At 45.8% G+C, this 25,963-nt stretch overlaps 1 protein-coding gene across 1 annotated transcript in view; it reads left to right on the forward strand.

Annotated features, from left to right (window-relative positions):
* Nucleotides 1–25,963, forward strand: part of LOC135530545 (aryl hydrocarbon receptor nuclear translocator 2-like) — a 132,922-nt gene that overhangs the window by 70,221 nt on the left and 36,738 nt on the right. The window contains 1 exon segment of the mRNA XM_064958846.1: nucleotides 6,742–6,893. Within this exon segment, the coding sequence (XP_064814918.1) occupies nucleotides 6,742–6,893 (152 nt within the window).

A 25,963-nucleotide genomic window follows, 5' to 3' on the forward strand; every position in this document is an offset into this window, starting at 1 on the left:
CTATCCTTGAGGAATGTTTTGTTAGGGCAATATTATTTTACATTCCTTCCAGGGAACAGAAACCCCACACACACTTACCTTTCTGACACACACACACACACACACACATACAGACAGACACACAGGTAGCGCCAGACAGACAGACACACAGGTAGCACCAGACACACAGGTAGCACCAGACAGACAGACACACAGGTAGCACCAGACAGACAGACACACAGGTAGCACCAGACAGACAGACACACAGGTAGCACCAGACAGACAGACACACAGGTAGCACCAGACAGACAGACACACAGGTAGCCCCAGACAGACAGACACACAGGTAGCCCCAGACAGACACACAGGTAGCCCCAGACAGACACACAGGTAGCCCCAGACAGACACACAGGTAGCGCCAGACAGACACACAGGTAGCGCCAGACCGACATAGGTAGCGCGAGAGAGACGGACAGACACAGGTAGCGCGAGAGAGACTGACAGACACAGGTAGCGCGAGAGAGACGGACAGACACAGGTAGCGCGAGAGAGACGGACAGACACAGGTAGCGCGAGAGAGACGGACAGACACAGGTAGCGAGAGAGACTGACAGACACAGGTAGCGCGAGAGAGACGGACAGACACAGGTAGCGCGAGAGAGACTGACAGACACAGGTAGCGCGAGAGAGACGGACAGACACAGGTAGCGAGAGAGACTGACAGACACAGGTAGCGAGTGAGAGTCTGACAGACACAGGTAGCGCGAGAGACTGACAGACACAGGTAGCGCGAGAGAGACGGACAGACACAGGTAGCGCGAGAGAGACTGACAGACACAGGTAGCGCGAGAGAGACTGACAGACACAGGTAGCGCGAGAGAGACTGACAGACACAGGTAGCGAGAGAGACGGACAGACACAGGTAGCGCGAGAGAGACTGACAGACACAGGTAGCGCGAGAGAGACTGACAGACACAGGTAGCGCGAGAGAGACGGACAGACACAGGGTAGCGAGAGAGACTGACAGACACAGGTAGCGCGAGAGAGACTGACAGACACAGGTAGCGCGAGAGAGACGGACAGACACAGGTAGCGCGAGAGAGACGGACAGACACAGGTAGCGCGAGAGAGACGGACAGACACAGGTAGCGAGAGAGACGGACAGACACAGGTAGCGAGAGAGACGGACAGACACAGGTAGCGCGAGAGAGACGGACAGACACAGGTAGCGCGAGAGACGGACAGACACAGGTAGCGCGAGAGAGACGGACAGACACAGGTAGCGAGAGAGACGGACAGACACAGGTAGCGAGAGAGACGGACAGACACAGGTAGCGCGAGAGAGACGGACAGACACAGGTAGCGCGAGAGAGACGGACAGACACAGGTAGCGCGAGAGAGACGGACAGACACAGGTAGCGCGAGAGAGACGGACAGACACAGGTAGCGCGAGAGAGACAGACACAGGTAGCGCGAGAGAGACGGACAGACACAGGTAGCGCGAGAGAGACGGACAGACACAGGTAGCGAGAGAGACGGACAGACACAGGTAGCGCGAGAGAGACGGACAGACACAGGTAGCGCGAGAGAGACGGACAGACACAGGTAGCGCGAGAGAGACGGACAGACACAGGTAGACACGCGAGAGAGACGGACAGACACAGGTAGCGAGAGAGACGGACAGACACAGGTAGCGCGAGAGAGACGGACAGACACAGGTAGCGCGAGAGAGACGGACAGACACAGGTAGCGAGAGAGACGGACAGACACAGGTAGCGAGAGACGGACAGACACAGGGAGAGAGACGGACAGACACAGGTAGCGCGAGAGAGACGGACAGACACAGCGCGAGAGAGACGGACAGACACAGGTAGCGAGAGAGACGGACAGACACAGGTAGCGCGAGAGAGACTGGCAGACACAGGTAGCGCGAGAGAGACGGACAGACACAGCGCGAGAGAGACGGACAGACACAGGTAGCGCGAGAGAGACGGACAGACACAGGTAGCGCGAGAGAGACTGTCAGACACAGGTAGCGCGAGAGAGACGGGCAGACACAGGTAGCGCGAGAGAGACGGAGACACAGCGCGAGAGAGACGGACAGACACAGGTAGCGCGAGAGAGACGGACAGACACAGGGTAGACAGACGGACAGGAGAGAGACGGACAGACACGGGTAGCGGACGAGAGAGATGCAGGTAGTGAGACATACGGACAGGTAGAGAGACAGGCGGACAGGTAATGGGACAGGTAGAGAGAGCGAGACGGACAGGTAGAGAGACAGACGGACAGGTAAAGGGACAGGTAGAGAGAGGGAGAGATGGACAGGTAAAGGGACAGGTAGAGAGAGACGCTGGTACCTTTGTGTTCAGGTATTGACAGTCCAATAGCTTTGGCGTGTCAGCTTTGATTGGTTTGTATGCGATTGACTTTTGTGCAACACAGTTTTTCTTGGCAGAAAACCATTTTTGTTTTCCCAGCCTACTGACTGTTAATTCATTTAAAATCTCTGAGGCAGGTAATGACATACATACACACACACACACACACACACACACACACACACACACACACACGTAGCGTGTAGGAACCACTCCAGTTCAGGTAATGAAAGATTGAGAGATAGAAATAAGGGTTGTAAATATTTTTCACTCAAATGCACTTCGTTCTCTTGCACACCATCTATACCTTGCTCCCTCTCTCTCTCCCCTCTCTCCTGCTCCCTTTCTCTCCCTTCCCCTCACCTCCTCTCCCTCCTGCTCTCTTTCTCTCCGTCCCCCTCACCTACTCTTCCCTCTCTCCTATTCTTTTTCTCTCCCTTCCCCTCACCTCCTCTCTCTCTCTCCTGCTCTCTTTCTCTCCCTTCCCATCACCTCCTCTCTCTCTCCCCTCTCTCCTGTTCTCTTTCTCTCCCTTCCCCTCACCTCCTCTCCCCTTTCTCCTGCTCTCTTTCTCTCCCTTCCCATCACCTCCTCTCTCTCTCCCCTCTCTGCTGCTCTTTCTCTCCGTTCCCCTCACCTCCTCTCTCTCTCCCCTCTCTCCTGCTCTCTTTCTCTCCCTTCCCCTCACCTCCTCTCTCTTTCCCCTCTCTCCTGCTCTCTTTCTCTCCCTTCCCATCACCTCCTCTCTCTCTCCTGCTCTTTCTCTCCGTTCCCCTCACCTCCACTCTCTCTCTCCCCTCTCTCCTGCTCTCTTTCTCTCCCTTCCCCTCACCTCCTCCTCTCTCTCTCCCCTCTCACCTGCTCTCTTTCTCTCCCTTCCCCTCACCTCCTCTCTCTCTCCTGCTCTCTTTCTCTCCGTTCCCCTCACCTCCCTCTCTCTCTCTCCCTCTCTCCTGCTCTCTCTCTCCCCCTCTCCTCCTGCTCTCTCTCTCCCTTCCCTCACCTCCTCTCTCTCTCTCCTGCTCTCTTTCTCTCCCTTCCCCTCACCTCCTCTCTCTCTCCCCTCTCTCCTGCTCTTTCTCTCCCTTCCCCTCACCTCCTCTCTCTCTCCTGCTCTCTTTCTCTCCGTTCCCCTCACCTCCTCTCTCTCTCTCTCCCCTCTCTCCTGCTCTCTTTCTCTCCCTTCCCCTCACCTCCTCTCTCTTTCCCCTCTCTCCTGCTCTCTTTCTCTCCCTTCCCATCACCTCTCTCTCTCTCCTGCTCTCTTTCTCTCCGTTCCCCTCACTCTCTCTCTCTCCCTCTCTCCTGCTCTCTCTCTCCTTCTCTCCCTTCCCCCCTCACCTCCTCTCTCCTGCCCCTCTCACCTGCTCTCTTTCTCTCCCTTCCCCTCACCTCCTCTCTCTCCTGCTCTCTTTCTCTCTGTTCCCCTCACCTCCTCTCTCTCTCTCCCTCTCTCCTGCTCTCTCTCTCTCTCCCTCTCTCCTGCTCTCTCTCTCCTTCCCCTCACCCCCCTCTCTCTCTCTCTCTCCTGCTCTCTTTCTCTCTTCCCTTCCCTCACCTCCCCTCTCTCCCCTCCCCTCTCTCCTGCTCTTCTCTCTCCGCTCCCCTCACCTCACCTCTCTCTCTCTCCCCTCTCCTGCTCTCTCTCTCCCCCCTCCTCTCTCCCCTCTCACCTCTCTCTCCCTTCCCCTCACCTCCCTCTCTCTCTCTCTCCTGCTCTCTTTCTCCCTTCCCCTCACCTCTCTCTCTCCCTCTCTCCTGCTCTCTTTCTCTCCCTTCCCCTCACCTCCTCTCTCTCTCCTGCTCTCTTTCTCCCTCCACCTGCTCTCCCTCACCTTCCCTCCTCTCTCCCCCTCTCCTGCTCTCTCTCTCCTCTCTCCTGCTCTCTCTCTCTCCCTTCCCCTCACCTCTCTCTCTCTCTCTCTCCTGCTCTCTTTCTCTCCCTTCCCCTCACCTCCTCCTCTCTCTCTCTCCTGCTTTTTGTCTCTCTCCTGCTCTCTTCTCTCCCTTCCCCTCACCTCCCTCTCTCTCTCTCCCTCTCTCCTGCTCTCTCTCCCTCCCTCCCTCTCCTGCTCTCTCTCTCCCTTCCCCTCACTCTCTCTCTCTCTCTCTCTCCTGCTCTCTTTCTCTCCCTTCCCCTCACCTCCCTCTCTCCCCTCTCTCCTGCTCTTTCTCTCCCTTCCCCTCACCTCCTCTCTCTCTCTCCTGCTCTCTTTCTCTCCGTTCCCCTCACCTCCTCTCTCCTCTCTCCCCTGCTCTCCTCTCCCTTCCCTCCCCTCACCTCCTCTCCTGCTCTCTCTCCCTTCCCCTCACCTCCTCTCTCTCTCTCTCTCCTGCTCTCTTTCTCTCCCTTCCCCTCACCTCTCTCTCTCTCTCTCTCTCCTGCTCTCTTTCTCTCCCTTCCCCACACCTCCTCTCTCTCTCCCCTCCTCCTCTCTCCCTCTCCTCTCTCTCCCTCTCTCCTGCTCTCTCTCTCCCTTCCCTCACCTCCTCTCTCTCTCTCTCCTCTCTCCTGCTCTCTTTCTCTCCCTTCCCCTCACCTCCTCTCTCTCTCCCCCTCTCCTGCTCTTTCTCTCCCTTTCCCCTCACCTCCTCCTCTCCCTTCCCCTCACCTCCCTCTCTCTCTTCTCTCTCTGTTCCCCTCACCTCCTCTCTCTCTCTCTCCCCTCTCTCCTGCTCTCTCTCTCTCCCCCCTCTCCTGCTCTCCTGCTCTCTCTCTCCCTTCCCTCACCTCCTCTCTCTCTCCCTCTCTCCTGCTCTCTTTCTCTCCCTTCCCCCCTCACCTCCTCTCTCTCTCTCTCTCTCTCCTGCTCTCTTTCTCTCCGTTCCCTCACCTCCTCTCTCTCTCCCCTCTCTCCTGCTCTCTCTCTCTCCCCTCTCTCCTGCTCTCTCTCTCTCCCTTCCCCTCACCTCCTCTCTCTCTCTCTCTCCTGCTCTCTTTCTCTCCCTTCCCCTCACCTCCTCTCTCTCTCTCTCTCTCCTGCTCTTTCTCTCCGTTCCCCTCACCTCCTGTCTCTCTCCCCTCTCTCCTGCTCTTTCTCTCCCTTCCCCTCACCTCCTCTCTCTCTCCTGTCTCTCTCTATGTAGTTATCAGCCCAGCGTCAGTCGCTGACAGTAGAGTAGCAGTATTGGGATAATTGTTGGTCCGCCTTACCAGCTGCGTCCCAGATGGAGCCCTGTTCCCTTTATAGTGCACTACGTGCTCTGGTCTGAGGTAGTGCATTATGTAGGGAATATAGTGCCATTTGGGGCGCACCCTCTGGGCTTTAGCCGCGTCCTGCCCTGGCCTTTCACTTCCTGGGATAATCTCTCATACAGGTAATCATGACCTAGAAGACACAAACACACACACGCACAAAAACAGAGATACAAACCAGCACGGACACACACCTTCCAGTGTCTCTGTAGGTGAATCTCACATCACTTTCAGTTCCATACACAGTGTACTGCTTAGCCCCAGGCTCAGGACAGCAGTGGTGCAGTACATAGGGAATTTGCTGCCAGGAACGACAGACTGCTCCACTGTCTCTTCCTGTTACCGAGGTCACAGGTCATACATTCTGACCAATAGGATGCTCACTCCCTCCCTAGCCCATGTTTAAACAATGAGATATGCTCTGAATAAAAGGTGCGGTCGAAACGCGGCTAATCCACATTTGCTCAAGTCAATAAGGACATTGTGCCTTTTTCTCAAAATTAGATGACATTTCTTCTCCCGCTGTTGTTTAGCTGGTGGTGCCCTCTGTGTGAAAGGAAAAGCACTCTTCCATGTCTCTGAGATTGTCCACAGAGCTCTCATTATGAATGGCCATTTCAGATCCCCTAACTGAAAGACATTTTGCATTTAGATGCAAAGCAGCACATCCATTAGACAGATTGACAGGTGAGGTTCACTGGTATGCTTATGGAGGGAGTATCAGAGAGACACAGGTAGGGGTGTGTGTTCGTTCAGAATGGTATGGTAGGAGAGGTATGGGTGGGGAGATTAGACTGGGTGGAACCGAAAACCTAAAATCTTCTGAAGTCCACCTGATTTCCAAGCTCCACACCCAGGATGGAGAAACTCTCCAGGAAGACGTCAGTTTGACGCTGATGGATTAAAGCTGACCAATAAGAAATGAATCAGCCTTTTTTGTTGAGTTCTCCCAACTCCATCCTGCCTCAAATGACTCCTTTTTCTTCTTTGTAAGAACATTTCTCTCTCTTCTCTGTTTCTCTCCATCTCTCTGCAATATGTGTTGACCCCTCCACAAACACACACGCAAGGCTCCCCTTCCCTCCATTCTAGGTGGTCAGATTGTCTGTGATGTGTCTTATGTAACCTTTGTCCTCCCTCTCTCCTTCCCTCTCTCCTTCCCTCTCTCCTTCCCTCCCTGTCCAGGTGGTAAAGTTGAAAGGCCAGGTGTTGTCTGTGATGTACAGGTTTCGTATGAAGAACAGAGAGTGGATGTTAATCCGCACCAGCTCCTTCACCTTCCAGAACCCCTACTCCGATGAGATCGAGTACATCATCTGTACCAACACCAACGTCAAGTAGGTGGACGCACACACGGACCGACGCACACACGGACCGACGCACACACGGACCGACGCGCGCACACGGACCGACGCGCACACACGGACCGACGCGCACACGGACCGACGCGCACACACGGACCGACGCGCACACACGGACCGACGCGCACACACGGACCGACGCGCACACCGGCGCGCGCACACGGACCGACGCGCGCACACGGACCGACGCGCGCACACGGACCGACGCGCGCACACGGACCGACGCGCACACGGACCGCGCGCACACGGACCGAAACGCGCGCACACGGACCGGCGCGCACACGGACCGAATACACACATTTGAAGCGCACACTGACTTGACGACGCGCACACACGGACCGACGCCACACACGGACCGAAGCGCACACACGGACCGACGCTCACACACGGACCGACGCGCACACTGACCGGCGCGCACACACGGACCGACGCTCACACACGGACCGACGCGCACACACGGACCGAAGCGCACACACAGACCGACGCGCACACACGGACCGACGCTCACACACGGACCGACGCGCACACTGACCGGCGCGCACACACGGACCGACGCGCACACACTCACACAGAGATAGACACTGAGTGTAAATTGTTGACACATGTTTCACGTCCTGGGACAGAAATGGACCAGCGGAATGTTCTCGACCAGGGTTTCCCAAACTCGGTCCTGGGTGCACTTTTTATTTTTTTTTGCCCAAGCACTACACACTGGGGCGGCAGGGTAGCCTAGTGGTTAGAGTGTTGGACTAGAAACCGAAAGGTTGCAAGTTCGAATCCCCGAGCTGACAAGGTACAAATCTGTCGTTCTGCCCCTGAACAGGCAGTTAACCCACTGTTCCCAGGCCGTCATTGAAAATAAGAATTTGTTCTTAACTGACTCGCCAAGTAAAATAAAGGTAAAATAAAAAAATAAAAACAGCAGATTTCAAATGATCAAAGCTTGATGATGAGTTGGAAAGATGTCTTCTTTAGAATGTGTTTCTATGTCCAAAGGAAATCCTCAATAGAAATACTGTGAAACTCCTGGCTGCTTTTTAACATCTTTGAGTGTTGTTCTCTCTGAATGTGTCTGGACTGGAAGGACCCGACACACACCACTGACACTTCACTCATTGCTCTGGTTGTGAACACACAGTCACACACACACCTGCACACACAGTGCTCGTGCCACCGGGACACACTGACTGACTATTAACACCAGTGTGCCAGCATGCAGGTCTGCTGCCCCAGTCAGTCAGTCATAATATTGACAGTACATGGCGTTGGAATGGTAGCAGTGTGTTTTACTACCAGCTGTTAAAGGTTCAGTATGGAGGATAATATTAACAGTGTTTTATTGATTCACGCCATGTTAATAAGGTGTTAAATGAAACATTTAAGGAAAGTATGTGTGTGTGTGGAACTTGGCCCATTTTCCGTTCTGTGTTTTGTAGGAAGACAGGTTCCAGGTTGTGTTTGTTTTGGTCCCTCAGGTTCCACAAACCTGTTGGTTGGACTCTGGGCTACAATGGAGGATAGCCAGAACTGGGAGTACTGATCGAGGATCAGATTCCTCTATCCATGTGTTTTTATTCATTGTGATCTAAAAGGCAAAACTGATCCTAAGTCAGCACTCCTGCTCTGAGACGCTCGATACATAATGTCCCCATTGAATTTGTGCTGTGACCAGGCCTCCAGTCTTAAAAGCCTTCAGTTTTCTTCTGGTCCACAATGATGTGCATATGTCTTTAGCCACAGCCTTTAGCCATCAGCCTTTAGCCATCAGCCTTTAGCCACAGCCTTTAGCCATCAGCCTTTAGCCATCAGCCTTTAGCCATCAGCCTTTAGCCACAGCCTTTAGCCACAGCCTTTAGCCATCAGCCTTTAGCCACAGCCTTTAGCCATCAGCCTTTAGCCATCAGCCTTTAGCCATCAGCCTTTAGCCATCAGCCTTTAGCCATCAGCCTTTAGCCATCAGCCTTTAGCCATCAGCCTTTAGCCATCAGTGTTTATCCATCAGCCTTTAGCCATCAGCCTTTAGCCATCAGCCTAGAAGGACTAGAGTGACCAGTTATAATAGTCACCTTTTTATTTCCTGCATAGTGTTTCTGCACCTTTTACACTAAATTAGAGCAGTTAGCATTAGCATTTATGTTACTCAATGCCCTTACCAATGATGCCATATTTTGTCTGTTTGGGAAACACTGCTGTAGCAGGCCCAGTTATCCCCTCTGGCTGGTGCAGGCCCAGTTATCCCCTCTGGCTGGTGCAGGCCCAGTTATCCCCTCTGGCTGGTGCAGGCCCAGTTATCCCCTCTGGCTGGTGCAGGCCCAGTTATCCCCTCTGGCTGGTGCAGGCCCAGTTATCCCCTCTGGCTGGTGCAGGCCCAGTTATCCCCTCTGGCTGGTGCAGGCCCAGTTATCCCCTCTGTCTGGTGCAGGCCCAGTTATCCCCTCTGGCTGGTGCAGGCCCAGTTATCATCTCTGGCTGGTGCAGGCCCAGTTATCCCCTCTAGCAGATACTGTATTGTAGAGTGTATGTGTGTTTGTGCACGTGTGAGTTGGTGGATGCGTGTGCATGTTTTTGTGTGTATGTGCACGCCTGAGTGTGTTTGTGTTTACGTACACGTGTTCAGTGCGCGTGACTGCTTTACCTGCATGGTTTTTCACCTGCACTACCGGGTCCTGGTCAGTAGGGGGCGGTAGCGTCACTGTTGATTTTGTCACCGTGCCTAGATAGAGGCCAGAGAGGAAAAGGAAAGGCCTTTTAGAGGTTGAAGAATCGGAGAATGGGTGCAACCCTCATATCCCAGGACCAACAACATTGACTTTAAACTTGATCCTGATGCTTCCAACACTAACATCCCACTCACACTCCAGAGAACTGGGGAAACACTGGAAGAGTTCTGTTATTCCGTTTGTTTTAGATTGCTAGATTGTGATTGTTCTGCTCTCTCCTCCACCCGTTTGTGTGTCTGTGTGGAAACATGCTCTGAAACATCATTTTCTCAATTTCCTCAGACATTATAATGACTTAAGGAAGGTAGTAACATAATGTTTCTGGAGATCAGATTCCTGTGTGTGTGTGTATGTGTGTGTGTGTGTGTGTGTGTGTGTGTGTGTGTGTGTGTGTGTGTGTGTGTGTGTGTGTCCCTGTGTGTGTGTGTGTGTGTCCCTGTGTGTGTGTGTGTGTGTGTGTCCCTGTGTGTGTATCCCTGTGTGTGGAGTGTTCTCTCTAGCTGAGGTGAGAGCCTGAGGGGCAGTGGAAACCTGGCTGACTACAGACTGGGTTGGTAGATTTATAGGCTCCATAAAATATCTCATCTCATTCATCAACCCTCTACAACAGTTGTGAAGCTCAGCATCTGACCACTGGGGTACCTGAGCCAGTCTCACCCAGCGACACACATACACACACACAGGGTTATGAGACAGACCGTCTGGTTGTTGGTGTAACTGAGTGTTACTCTGTAGTAAATGTATTGTCTGTGAGAGACACCACTCTGTTTCTTCTCTGTCATCTCTGGTGTGCCCTCGTTCACTTCCCCTCCAAGATTTAAGAGTGTTTGATTGATGTCGAGCGACTGCCATATTTCTTTCCTATGGGCCCTGGTCAAAACCACTGCTCTATGTAGGGAGTAGGATGCCATTTGGGACGTAGCCCAATGCTTTAACATTCTTGAGGGGGAAGTGAATGCGTGCACACTTCATATATTAGGGAAAGAATATAGGGATCTGGACAATGTCTTTACTCTCCTGGGTTATACCCCCTCTCGTATAGGATATCTCTTCACCAACAATAGGTTACACAATCAATCATTTCTGGAGAACTAGCTGGGCATATATCTATGTATACAGCCCATATATAACCACACACACACACACACACAGAGTGCAGGCCGTATGTCACTACTGTGGTAGCGACTACTACTGGACCAAATAAATCAAATAAGATGTAGTTGTGGGGGAAGCCAGCGGAGAAAGCCCTGTTATTTCAGAGCTGGCTGCAGTACACACTGTGGGCCTTGGACAATGACAATACCATACCATGCATGGTGAATCTGCACCTACAATATGCATACAACAATGTATGCACACCCCTTCAAATTAGTAGATTAGGCTATTTCAGCCACACCCGTTGCTGACAGGTGTACAATCGAACACACAGCCATGCAATCTCCACAGACAAACATTGTCAGTATAATGGCCTGTACTGAAGAGCTCAGTGACTTTCAATGTGGCACCGTCATAGGATGCCACCTTCCCAAGCAGTCCATTTGTACAATTTCTGCCCTGCTAAATCGTCTGTCCTCGGTGGCAACACTCACTACCGAGTTCCAAACTGCCTCTGCAAGAAACGTCAGCACAAGAACTGTTTGTGAGGAGCTTCATGAGATTTCTATGGCGAGCAGCCCCACACAAGCCTAAGATCACCATGCACAATGCCAAGCGTCGGCTGGAGTGGAGTAAAGCTCACCGCCATTGGACTCTGGAGCAGTGGAAACACGTTTTCTGGAGTGATGAATCACCCTTCACCATCTGGCAGTCCAATGGACAATTCTGGGTTTGGCAGATGCCAGGAGAATGCATAGTGCCTGTTTTTCATGGTTCGGGCCCCTTAGTTACAGTGAAGGAAAATATGAACACTACAGCATACAATGACATTCTAGACAATTCTGTGCTTCCAACATTGTGGCAACAGTTTGGGGAAGGCCCTTTGCTGTTTCAGCATGACAATACCCCCATGCATAAAGCCAGGTCCATATAGAAATGGTTTGTCGAGATCGGTGTGGAAGAACTTGACTGGCCTGCACAGAGCCCTAACCTCAACCCCATTGAAAACCATTAGGCTGAATTGGAATGCTGACTGCAAGCCAGGCCTAATCTCCCAACATCTGTGCCTGACCTCACTAACGCTCTTGTGGCTGAATGGAAGCAAGTCCCCGCAGCAATGTTCCAACATCTAGTGGAAAGCCTTCCCAGAAGAGTGGAGGCTGTTATAGCAGCAAAGTGGGGACCAACTCCATACTAAAGCCCATGATTCTGGAATGAGATGTTCAACAAGCAGGTGTCCACATACTGGTGGTCATACAGTGTATCTGGATTAAAGGGAATGAGATGTTCAAAGAGCAGGTGTCCACATACTGGTGGTCATACAGTGTATCTGGATTCAAGGGAATGAGATGTTCAACGAGCAGGTGTCCACATACTGGTGGTCATACAGTGTATCTGGATTAAAGGGAATGATGTTCAACGAGCAGGTGTCCACATACTGGTGGTCATACAGTGTATCTGGATTAAAGGGAATGAGATGTTCAACGAGCAGGTGTCCACATACTGGTGGTCATACAGTGTATCTGGATTAAAGGGAATGATGTTCAACGAGCAGGTGTCCACATACTGGTGGTCATACAGTGTATCTGGATTAAAGGGAATGAGATGTTCAACGAGCAGGTGTCCACATACTGGTGGTCATACAGTGTATCTGGATTAAAGGGAATGAGATGTTCAACGAGCAGGTGTCCACATACTGGTGGTCATACAGTGTATCTGGATTAAAGGGAATGAGATGTTCAACGAGCAGGTGTCCACATACTGGTGGTCATACAGTGTATCTGGATTAAAGGGAATGAGATGTTCAACGAGCAGGTGTCCACATACTGGTGGTCATGCAGTGTATCTGGATTAAAGGGAATGAGATGTTCAATGAGATGAGCAGGTGTCCACATACTGGTGGTCATACAGTGTATCTGGATTAAAGGGAATGAGATGTTCAACGAGCAGGTGTCCACATACTGGTGGTCATACAGTGTATCTGGATTAAAGGGAATGAGATGTTCAACGAGCAGGTGTCCACATACTGGTGGTCATACAGTGTATCTGGATTAAAGGGAATGAGATGTTCAAAGAGCAGGTGTCCACATACTGGTGGTCATACAGTGTATCTGGATTAAAGGGAATGAGATGTTCAACGAGCAGGTGTCCACATACTGGTGGTCATACAGTGTATCTGGATTAAAGGGAATGAGATGTTCAACGAGCAGGTGTCCACATACTGGTGGTCATGCAGTGTATCTGGATTAAAGGGAATGAGATGTTCAACGAGCAGGTGTCCACATACTGGTGGTCATACAGTGTATCTGGATTAAAGGGAATGAGATGTTCAACGAGCAGGTGTCCACATACTGGTGGTCATACAGTGTATCTGGATTAAAGGGAATGAGATGTTCATACTGGTGGTCATACAGCAGGTGTCCAGGTGTCCACATACTGGTGGTCATACAGTGTATCTGGATTAAAGGGGAGATGTTCAACGAGCAGGTGTCCACATACTGGTGGTCATACAGTGTATCTGGATTAAAGGGAATGAGATGTTCAACGAGCAGGTGTCCACATACTGGTGGTCATACAGTGTATCTGGATTAAAGGGAATGAGATGTTCAACGAGCAGGTGTCCACATACTGGTGGTCATACAGTGTATCTGGATTAAAGGGAATGAGATGTTTCGAGCAGGTGTCCACATACTGGTGGTCATACAGTGTATCTGGATTAAAGGGAATGAGATGTTCCGAGCAGGTGTCCACATACTGGTGGTCATACAGTGTATCTGGATTAAAGGGAATGAGATGTTCAAAGAGCAGGTGTCCACATACTGGTGGTCATACAGTGTATCTGGATTAAAGGGAATGAGATGTTCAACGAGCAGGTGTCCACATACTGGTGGTCATACAGTGTATCTGGATTAAAGGGAATGAGATGTTCAACGAGCAGGTGTCCACATACTGGTGGTCATGCAGTGTATCTGGATTAAAGGGAATGAGATGTTCAACGAGCAGGTGTCCACATACTGGTGGTCATACAGTGTATCTGGATTAAAGGGAATGAGATGTTCAACGAGCAGGTGTCCACATACTGGTGGTCATACAGTGTATCTGGATTAAAGGGAATGAGATGTTCAACGAGCAGGTGTCCACATACTGGTGGTCATACAGTGTATCTGGATTAAAGGGAATGAGATGTTCAAAGAGCAGGTGTCCACATACTGGTGGTCATACAGTGTATCTGGATTAAAGGGAATGAGATGTTCAACGAGCAGGTGTCCAACGAGCAGGTGTCCACATACTGGTGGTCATACAGTGTATCTGGATTAAAGGGAATGAGATGTTCAACTAGCAGGTGTCCACATACTGGTGGTCATACAGTGTATCTGGATTAAAGGGAATGATGTTCAACTAGCAGGTGTCCACATACTGGTGGTCATACAGTGTATCTGGATTAAAGGGAATGAGATGTTCAAAGAGCAGGTGTCCACATACTGGTGGTCATACAGTGTATCTGGATTAAAGGGAATGAGATGTTCAACGAGCAGGTGTCCACATACTGGTGGTCATGCAGTGTATCTGGATTAAAGGGAATGAGATGTTCAACGAGCAGGTGTCCACATACTGGTGGTCATACAGTGTATCTGGATTAAAGGGAATGAGATGTTCAACGAGCAGGTGTCCACATACTGGTGGTCATACAGTGTATCTGGATTAAAGGGAATGAGATGTTCAAGAGCAGGTGTCCACATACTGGTGGTCATACAGTGTATCTGGATTAAAGGGAATGAGATGTTCAACGAGCAGGTGTCCACATACTGGTGGTCATACAGTGTATCTGGATTAAAGGGAATGAGATGTTCAACTGGTGGAGCTGGATTAAAGGGAAGGTGTCCACATACTGGTGGTCATACAGTGTATCTGGATTAAAGGGAATGAGATGTTCAAAGGTGTCCACATACTGGTGTCATACAGTGTATCTGGATTAAAGGGAATGGAGATGTATCTGGATTAAAGGGAATGAGATGTTCAAAGAGCAGGTGTCCACATACTGGTGGTCATACAGTGTATCTGGATTAAAGGGAATGAGATGTTCAACGAGCAGGTGTCCACATACTGGTGGTCATACAGTGTATCTGGATTAAAGGGAATGATGTTCAACGAGCAGGTGTCCACATACTGGTGGTCATACAGTGTATCTGGATTAAAGGGAATGAGATGTTCAACGAGCAGGTGTCCACATACTGGTGGTCATACAGTGTATCTGGATTAAAGGGAATGAGATGTTCAACGAGCAGGTGTCCACATACTGGTGGTCATACAGTGTATCTGGATTAAAGGGAATGATGTTCAACGAGCAGGTGTCCACATACTGGTGGTCATGCAGTGTATCTGGATTAAAGGGAATGATGTTCAACGAGCAGGTGTCCACATACTGGTGGTCATACAGTGTATCTGGATTAAAGGGAATGAGATGTTCAACGAGCAGGTGTCCACATACTGGTGGTCATACAGTGTATCTGGATTAAAGGGAATGGCAGCATTGTAATGGAGAGTGTGTATTCTAACAGCTCCAACAGTGTTGTAGCAGCTGCATGGTAGTGTGGTCTATGTTCCAACGGGCTTCCTGACTGTCCTTTAGCCTGCAGGAGTGCAGAAGGAGATGACTTTGGAGCCATGACAGACCCACACCTCACACACTGCCCCGTGTCTGTGTGCCTCAGTTGTTGATCAAGCCAAACAGAACCATCTGTAATAATTAGTCATGTTGGCTGGCTCTAGGTAGGAACCATAAACTGAGATGTTAGAGGCTAGCCTCCACTTCTGTTTCTGGGACTGTTTCTCTTTAGGAAGTCATCCGTGGAGGGCTTTTGCGTGTGTGCATTGGTATTGTTACCATGGCTACAAGCCTCAGGCTGCCCGCTTGCACCCTTGCTACATCCCATCAGCCACTGCTGTGTGACCTGGCTGCTTCCCTCAGAACTCCACTATTAGGCCAGCTCTGAATGTGTGGGCAGAGAACACACACACACACACACACACACACACACACGTACACACACACACACACACACACACACACCATAGCAGCCAAGTCACCAATGAAGCCATTCCCTATCCACTGTTTTAACACTGCTGGAGTTTACCCAGGGGCATCAGAGCAGAACCACAACACATTATAAACCTTAGCCACTCATCTGCATCACACACACACACACACACACACACACACACACACACACACACACACCATAGCAGCCAAGTCACCAATGAAGCCATTCCCTATCGACTGTTTTAACACCGCTGGAGTTTACCCAGGGGCATCAGAGCAGAACCACAACACATTATAAACCTTAGCCACTCATCTGCATCACACACACACACACACACACACACACACACACACACACACACACACACACACACACACACACACACACAGCCAAGTCACCAATGAAGCCATTCCCTATCGACTGTTTTAACACCGCTGGAGTTTACCCAGGGGCATCAGAGCAGAACCACAACACATTATAAACCTTAGCCACTCATCTGCATCACACACACACACACTTACACACTTTCAAGCATACACACACGCATGTACAAGTGCACACACACACTTACACACGCGCACGTACAAGTGCACACACACACTTACACACTTTCAAGCATACACACACGCACGTACAAGTGCACAGACACACTTCCAAACACACACATCAGACACACACACTCTGAACCTCTGGCCCTGATGTGAAGTAAATAAATAAGCGGTTCTGTTTTCATAATAATGTTTCTTCCCGACCGGTGATGCAGAGTTCTGTAGAGGTGGTTCAACAGCAGAGTGTGTGACTGTGCTGGAAACTAGGAGCCGGCTTGGCTGGATGTATTGTTGCACATTCTTCAGAAGTTCAAATATCCTCTGGAGTTTTCCTGTCCAAGTATTATCCATCTTAGTCCAGGTGACCCTCTGTGTGCTCACCCCTCCTCCTTCCCTACACCTCTACCTCCTAATCTCCTCTACTCCCCTCTCTTCTGGGGAGAGAGAGAGAATATTCACTGCAAGTGTCTCTTTGAGAGGACACTAAGCAACACTTGACATAATGGGGTTTTGAAGTAGTTTGTTTTCCTCAGTGGAAGCTCTTTATTCCTAGTGACAGGTGTTTTTGATCTGGACACAAACACACAGGCATACACACACTGGCGCTCTGGCCGTCATGTATTCTAGTTACTCACATTAGGTCTGTTGTCAGACGCTAGGCTCTTATAGGCTGTGACGGCCAGGGCCACTAAGTTCAGAACAGCACCAGTCTATGTACACTGCTAGGGGACGCTTTCATGTTGTTAACACAAGTGTTTCCATCTCTCTCTCTCTCTCTGACATTCAGGAATTGATTTGAGGCAGGAAAGGAGGAAGTAGTTTCTCTTTCTCATTCTTTCTCTTAGATATTCCATAATTTATTTGAGACAAGAAATGAGGACTGTTGTGATGAACTTACAGAGAGAGAAAGCAAAAAGAGACAAACAGAGATGAGCTGTCAATTTCCTAAGATCTTTCTGTCTGTGGACTCAAACCCAACTGGTCCTCTGCAGTCTAAAGTGGCCTCCTCCTCCTCATCACGTCTCCTCAGAGAGAGAGAGCTGTATACTTCTCATGGCAGGAGAAGAAAAACAGTTTGTTTCTCTCTGGGTAAATAGGAAATGTCAGGGTTGGATGCTCCAGAAAATAACTTAGCAGGAAATCACTCCGAGGCTTCTGAAATTAAGGGCCTGAATTAGATGCTGTGGTGCAATTTGCCAGCGACAAATGGAATCGAGGCACAAGTGTGTGTGTATGTGTGTGTGTGTGTAAAGTTTATCTGCCTGTGTGTGTTTGTGTGTGTCTGTGGTGAGTGAGAGAGAGAGAGAGAGAGAGAGAAATACAGACATTCTGTTGCCAGCTTACTAATGATGCTTAAGAGCTGACAGGAGACATTCTGTCTGGAAATGGTTTTGAGTTTAAAAACAGCTCTTGAAACATCTTATTGCCGCCACATTGACTATTGGGAATATTTGTTTGCATGCAGGTGTTGCTCTTCTCATTTAGACATTCAGAATACACTGACTCTGCAACAAGGGATGTCTCACAGCTGGTACCCTAAGAATGCACTACTATTGACCAGGGCCCATAGGAAGCCATGAAGGGAAAAGGGTGCCATTTGGGACACAGATCATGTTATTCATTACATCCCAAATAGGCTTGTTTTAGAGAGTACTGAATTAGAATCTGTTGTTTCCCAGTGTATAGAAGACAGAATCTGTTGTTTCGCAGTGTATAGAAGACAGAATCTGTTGTTTCCCAGTGTATAGAAGACAGTTAGAATCTGTTGTTTCACAGTGTATAGAAGACAGAATCTGTTGTTTCCCAGTGTATAGAAGACAGTTAGAATCTGTTGTTTCACAGTGTATAGAAGACACAGTTAGAATCTGTTGTTTCACAGTGTATAGAAGACAGTTAGAATCTGTTGTTTCACAGTGTATAGAAGACAGAATCTGTTGTTTCCCAGTGTATAGAAGACAGTTAGAATCTGTTGTTTCACAGTGTATAGAAGACAGTTAGAATCTGTTGTTTCACAGTGTATAGAAGACAGAATCTGTTGTTTCACAGTGTATAGAAGACACAGTTAGAATCTGTTGTTTCACAGTGTATAGAAGACAGTTAGAATCTGTTGTTTCACAGTGTATAGAAGACACAGTTAGAATCTGTTGTTTCACAGTGTATAGAAGACACAGTTAGAATCTGTTGTTTCACAGTGTATAGAAGACACAGTTAGAATCTGTTGTTTCCCAGTGTATAGAAGACAGAATCTGTTGTTTCACAGTGTATAGACGACAGTTAGAATCTGTTGTTTCACAGTGTTAGAATCTGTTGTTTCACAGTGTATATAAGACACAGTTAGAATCTGTTGTTTCACAGTGTATAGAAGACACAGTTAGAATCTGTTGTTTCACAGTGTATAGAAGACACAGTTAGAATCTGTTGTTTCACAGTGTATAGAAGACACAGTTAGAATCTGTTGTTTCCCAGTGTATAGAAGACAGAATCTGTTGTTTCACAGTGTATAGACGACAGTTAGAATCTGTTGTTTCACAGTGTATAGAAGACAGAATCTGTTGTTTCACAGTGTATAGAAGACACAGTTAGAATCTGTTGTTTCACAGTGTATAGAAGACAGTTAGAATCTGTTGTTTCACAGTGTATAGAAGACACAGTTAGAATCTGTTGTTTCACAGTGTATAGAAGACACAGTTAGAATCTGTTGTTTCCCAGTGTATAGAAGACAGAATCTGTTGTTTCACAGTGTATAGACGACAGTTAGAATCTGTTGTTTCACAGTGTATAGAAGTCACAGTTAGAATCTGTTGATTCCCAGTGTATAGAAGACACAGTTAGAATCTGTTGTTTCACAGTGTATAGAAAACACAGTTAGAATCTGTTGATTCACAGTGTATAGAAGACACAGTTAGAATCTGTTGATTCCCAGTGTATAGAAGACAGTTAGAATCTGTTGTTTCCCAGTGTATAGAAGACAGTTAGAATCTGTTGTTTCCCAGTGTATAGAAGACAGTTAGAATCTGTTGTTTCACAGTGTATAGAAGACAGTTAGAATCTGTTGTTTCACAGTGTATAGAAGACAGTTAGAATCTGTTGTTTCACAGTGTATAGAAGACAGTTAGAATCTGTTGTTTCCCAGTGTATAGAAGACAGTTAGAATCTGTTGTTTCACACTGTATAGAAGACAGTTAGAATCTGTTGTTTACCAGTGTATAGAAGACAGAATCTGTTGTTTCCCAGTGTATAGAAGACAGTTAGAATCTGTTGTTTCACAGTGTATAGAAGACACAGTTAGAATCTGTTGTTTCACAGTGTATAGAAGACAGTTAGAATCTGTTGTTTCACAGTGTATAGAAGACAGAATCTGTTGTTTCACAGTGTATAGAAGACACAGTTAGAATCTGTTGTTTCACAGTGTATAGAAGACAGTTAGAATCTGTTGTTTCACAGTGTATAGAAGACACAGTTAGAATCTGTTGTTTCCCAGTGTATAGAAGACAGAATCTGTTGTTTCCCAGTCTATAGAAGACAGAATCTGTTGTTTCACAGTGTACAGAAGACAGAATCTGTTGTTTCCCAGTGTACAGAAGACAGTTAGAATCTGTTGTTTCACAGTGTATAGAAGACCGTTAGAATCTGTTGTTTCACAGTGTATAGAAGAGAGAATCTGTTGTTTCACAGTGTATAGAAGACACAGTTAGAATCTGTTGTTTCAAAGTGTATAGAAGACAGTTAGAATCTGTTGTTTCACAGTGTATAGAAGACACAGTTAGAATCTGTTGTTTCACAGTGTATAGAAGACACAGTTAGAATCTGTTGTTTCCCAGTGTATAGAAGACAGAATCTGTTGTTTCACAGTGTATAGACGACAGTTAGAATCTGTTGTTTCACAGTGTATAGAAGACACAGTTAGAATCTGTTGTTTCACAGTGTATAGAAGTCACAGTTAGAATCTGTTGTTTCACAGTGTATAGAAGACAGAATCTGTTGTTTCCCAGTGTATAGAAGACACAGTTAGAATCTGTTGTTTCACAGTGTATAGAAGACACAGTTAGAATCTGTTTCACAGTGTATAGAAGTCACAGTTAGAATCTGTTGTTTCACAGTGTATAGAAGACAGAAAGTGTATAGAAGACACAATTAGAATCTGTTGTTTCCCAGTGTATAGAAGACAGTTAGAATCTGTTGTTTCACAGTGTATAGAAGACACAGTTAGAATCTGTTGTTTCACAGTGTATAGAAGTCACAGTTAGAATCTGTTGTTTCACAGTGTATAGAAGTATAGAAGACACAGTTAGAATCTGTTGTTTCACAGTGTATAGAAGTCACAGTTAGAATCTGTTGTTTCACAGTGTATAGAAGACACAGTTAGAATCTGTTGTATAGAAGACACAGTTAGAATCTGTTGTTTCACAGTGTATAGAAGACAGAATCTGTTGTTTCCTAGTGTATAGAAGACACAATTAGAATCTGTTGTTTCCCAGTGTATAGAAGACACAATTAGAATCTGTTGTTTCCCAGTGTATAGAAGACACAGTTAGAATCTGTTTCACAGTGTATAGAAGTCACAGTTAGAATCTGTTGTTTCACAGTGTATAGAAGACAGAATCTGTTGTTTCCCAGTGTATAGAAGACACAGTTAGAATCTGTTGTTTCCCAGTGTATAGAAGACAGTTAGAATCTGTTGTTTACCAGTGTATAGAAGACAGTTAGAATCTGTTGTTTCACAGTGTATAGAAGACAGTTAGAATCTGTTGTTTCACAGTGTATAGAAGACAGAATCTGTTGTTTCACAGTGTATAGAAGACAGAATGTGTTGTTTCACAGTGTATAGAAGACAGTTAGAATCTGTTGTTTCACAGTGTATAGAAGACAGTTAGAATCTGTTGTTTCACAGTGTATAGAAGACAGTTAGAATCTGTTGTTTCACAGTGTATAGAAGACAGTTAGAATCTGTTGTTTCACAGTGTATAGAAGACAGAATCTGTTGTTTCACAGTGTATAGAAGACACAGTTAGAATCTGTTGTTTCCCAGTGTATAGAAGACACAGTTAGAATCTGTTGTTTCACAGTGTATAGAAGACACAGTTAGAATCTGTTGTTTCACAGTGTATAGAAGACACAGTTAGAATCTGTTGTTTCCCAGTGTATAGAAGACAGAATCTGTTGTTTCACAGTGTATAGACGACAGTTAGAATCTGTTGTTTCACAGTGTATAGAAGACACAGTTAGAATCTGTTGTTTCACAGTGTATAGAAGTCACAGTTAGAATCTGTTGTTTCACAGTGTATAGAAGTCACAGTTAGAATCTGTTGTTTCACAGTGTATAGAAGACAGAATCTGTTGTTTCCCAGTGTATAGAAGACACAGTTAGAATCTGTTGTTTCACAGTGTATAGAAGACACAGTTAGAATCTGTTTCACAGTGTATAGAAGTCACAGTTAGAATCTGTTGTTTCCCAGTGTATAGAAGACACAATTAGAATCTGTTGTTTCCCAGTGTATAGAAGACACAGTTAGAATCTGTTGTTTCACAGTGTATAGAAGTCACAGTTAGAATCTGTTGTTTCACAGTGTATAGAAGTCACAGTTAGAATCTGTTGTTTCACAGTGTATAGAAGACACCGTTAGAATCTGTTGTTTCACAGTGTATAGAAGACAGAATCTGTTGTTTCCTAGTGTATAGAAGACACAATTAGAATCTGTTGTTTCCCAGTGTATAGAAGACACAATTAGATTCTGTTGTTTCCCAGTGTATAGAAGACACAGTTAGAATCTGTTTCACAGTGTATAGAAGTCACAGTTAGAATCTGTTGTTTCACAGTGTATAGAAGACAGAATCTGTTGTTTCCCAGTGTATAGAAGACACAGTTAGAATCTGTTGTTTCACAGTGTATAGAAGACAGTTAGAATCTGTTGTTTCACACTGTATAGAAGACAGTTAGAATCTGTTGTTTACCAGTGTATAGAAGACAGTTAGAATCTGTTGTTTCACAGTGTATAGAAGACAGTTAGAATCTGTTGTTTCACAGTGTATAGAAGACAGAATCTGTTGTTTCACAGTGTATAGAAGACAGAATCTGTTGTTTCACAGTGTATAGAAGACAGTTAGAATCTGTTGTTTCACAGTGTATAGAAGACAGTTAGAATCTGTTGTTTCACAGTGTATAGAAGACAGAATCTGTTGTTTCACAGTGTATAGAAGACACAGTTAGAATCTGTTGTTTCACAGTGTATAGAAGACAGTTAGAATCTGTTGTTTCACAGTGTATAGAAGACACAGTTAGAATCTGTTGTTTCACAGTGTATAGAAGACACAGTTAGAATCTGTTGTTTCCCAGTGTATAGAAGACAGAATCTGTTGTTTCCCAGTGTATAGAAGACAGAATCTGTTGTTTCACAGTGTACAGAAGACAGAATCTGTTGTTTCCCAGTGTACAGAAGACAGAATCTGTTGTTTCACAGTGTATAGAAGACAGTTAGAATCTGTTGTTTCACAGTGTATAGAAGACAGAATCTGTTGTTTCACAGTGTATAGAAGAACACAGTTAGAATCTGTTGTTTCACAGTGTATAGAAGACACAGTTAGAATCTGTTGTTTCCCAGTGTATAGAAGACAGAATCTGTTGTTTCACAGTGTACAGAAGACAGAATCTGTTGTTTCCCAGTGTACAGAAGACAGAATCTGTTGTTTCACAGTGTATAGAAGACAGTTAGAATCTGTTGTTTCACAGTGTATAGAAGACAGTTAGAATCTGTTGTTTCACAGTGTATAGAAGACAGTTAGAATCTGTTGTTTCACAGTGTATAGAAGACAGAATCTGTTGTTTCACAGTGTATAGAAGACACAGTTAGAATCTGTTGTTTCACAGTGTATAGAAGACAGTTAGAATCTGTTGTTTCACAGTGTATAGAAGACACAGTTAGAATCTGTTGTTTCACAGTGTATAGAAGACACAGTTAGAATCTGTTGTTTCCCAGTGTATAGAAGACAGAATCTGTTGTTTCACAGTGTATAGACGACAGTTAGAATCTGTTGTTTCACAGTGTATAGAAGACACAGTTAGAATCTGTTGTTTCACAGTGTATAGAAGTCACAGTTAGAATCTGTTGTTTCACAGTGTATAGAAGTCACAGTTAGAATCTGTTGTTTCACAGTGTATAGAAGACAGAATCTGTTGTTTCCCAGTGTATAGAAGACACAGTTAGAATCTGTTGTTTCACAGTGTATAGAAGACACAGTTAGAATCTGTTTCACAGTGTATAGAAGTCACAGTTAGAATCTGTTGTTTCACAGTGTATAGAAGACACAGTTAGAATCTGTTTCACAGTGTATAGAAGACACAGTTAGAATCTGTTTCACAGTGTATAGAAGTCACAGTTAGAATCTGTTGTTTCACAGTGTATAGAAGTCACAGTTAGAATCTGTTGTTTCACAGTGTATAGAAGACACAGTTAGAATCTGTTGTTTCACAGTGTATAGAAGACAGAATCTGTTGTTTCCTAGTGTATAGAAGACACAATTAGAATCTGTTGTTTCCCAGTGTATAGAAGACACAATTAGAATCTGTTGTTTCCCAGTGTATAGAAGACACAGTTAGAATCTGTTTCACAGTGTATAGAAGTCACAGTTAGAATCTGTTGTTTCACAGTGTATAGAAGACAGAATCTGTTGTTTCCCAGTGTATAGAAGACACAGTTAGAATCTGTTGTTTCACAGTGTATAGAAGACACAGTTAGAATCTGTTTCACAGTGTATAGAAGTCACAGTTAGAATCTGTTGTTTCACAGTGTATAGAAGACAGAATCTGTTGTTTCCCAGTGTATAGAAGACACAATTAGAATCTGTTGTTTCCCAGTGTATAGAAGACACAGTTAGAATCTGTTGTTTCACAGTATATGAAGACAGTTAGAATCTGTTGTTTCACAGTGTATAGAAGACAGAATCTGTTGTTTCACAGTGCATGAAGACAGTTAGAATCTGTTGTTTCACAGTGTATAGAATACAGAATCTGTTGTTTCACAGTGTATAGAAGACAGAATCTGTTGTTTCACAGTGTATAGAAGACACAGTTAGAATCTGTTGTTTCACAGTGTATAGAAGACACAGTTAGAATCTGTTGTTTCACAGTGTATAGAAGACACAGTTAGAATCTGTTGTTTCACAGTGTATAGAAGACACAGTTAGAATCTGTTTCACAGTGTATAGAAGACACAGTTAGAATCTGTTGTTTCACAGTGTATAGAAGACAGAATCTGTTGTTTCACAGTGTATAGAAGACACAGTTAGAATCTGTTGTTTCACAGTGTATAGAAGTCACAGTTAGAATCTGTTGTTTCACAGTGTATAGAAGACACAGTTAGAATCTGTTGTTTCACAGTGTATAGAAGACACAGTTAGAATCTGTTTCACAGTGTATAGAAGACACAGTTAGAATCTGTTGTTTCACAGTGTATAGAAGACACAGTTAGAATCTGTTGTTTCACAGTGTATAGAAGACACAGTTAGAATCTGTTGTTTCACAGTGTATAGAAGACACAGTTAGAATCTGTTGTTTCCCAGTGTATAGAAGACAGTTAGAATCTGTTGTTTCACAGTGTATAGAAGACAGAATCTGTTGTTTCACAGTGTATAGAAGACAGAATCTGTTGTTTCACAGTGTATAGAAGACACAGTTAGAATCTGTTGTTTCACAGTGTATAGAAGACAGTTAGAATCTGTTGTTTCACAGTGTATAGAAGACACAGTTAGAATCTGTTGTTTCCCAGTGTATAGAAGACAGAATCTGTTGTTTCCCAGTGTATAGAAGACAGAATCTGTTGTTTCACAGTGTACAGAAGACAGAATCTGTTGTTTCCCAGTGTACAGAAGACAGAATCTGTTGTTTCACAGTGTATAGAAGACAGTTAGAATCTGTTGTTTCACAGTGTATAGAAGACAGTTAGAATCTGTTGTTTCACAGTGTATAGAAGACAGTTAGAATCTGTTGTTTCACAGTGTATAGAAGACAGAATCTGTTGTTTCACAGTGTATAGAAGACACAGTTAGAATCTGTTGTTTCACAGTGTATAGAAGACAGTTAGAATCTGTTGTTTCACAGTGTATAGAAGACACAGTTAGAATCTGTTGTTTCACAGTGTATAGAAGACACAGTTAGAATCTGTTGTTTCCCAGTGTATAGAAGACAGAATCTGTTGTTTCACAGTGTACAGAAGACAGAATCTGTTGTTTCCCAGTGTACAGAAGACAGAATCTGTTGTTTCACAGTGTATAGAAGACAGTTAGAATCTGTTGTTTCACAGTGTATAGAAGACAGTTAGAATCTGTTGTTTCACAGTGTATAGAAGACAGTTAGAATCTGTTGTTTCACAGTGTATAGAAGACAGAATCTGTTGTTTCACAGTGTATAGAAGACACAGTTAGAAACTGTTGTTTCACAGTGTATAGAAGACAGTTAGAATCTGTTGTTTCACAGTGTATAGAAGACACAGTTAGAATCTGTTGTTTCACAGTGTATAGAAGACACAGTTAGAATCGGTTGTTTCCCAGTGTATAGAAGACAGAATCTGTTGTTTCACAGTGTATAGACGACAGTTAGAATCTGTTGTTTCACAGTGTATAGAAGACACAGTTAGAATCTGTTGTTT

The sequence above is a fragment of the Oncorhynchus masou genome, unplaced genomic scaffold (genome assembly GCF_036934945.1).
Source record: "Oncorhynchus masou masou isolate Uvic2021 unplaced genomic scaffold, UVic_Omas_1.1 unplaced_scaffold_1376, whole genome shotgun sequence".
NCBI lineage: Eukaryota > Metazoa > Chordata > Actinopteri > Salmoniformes > Salmonidae > Oncorhynchus > Oncorhynchus masou.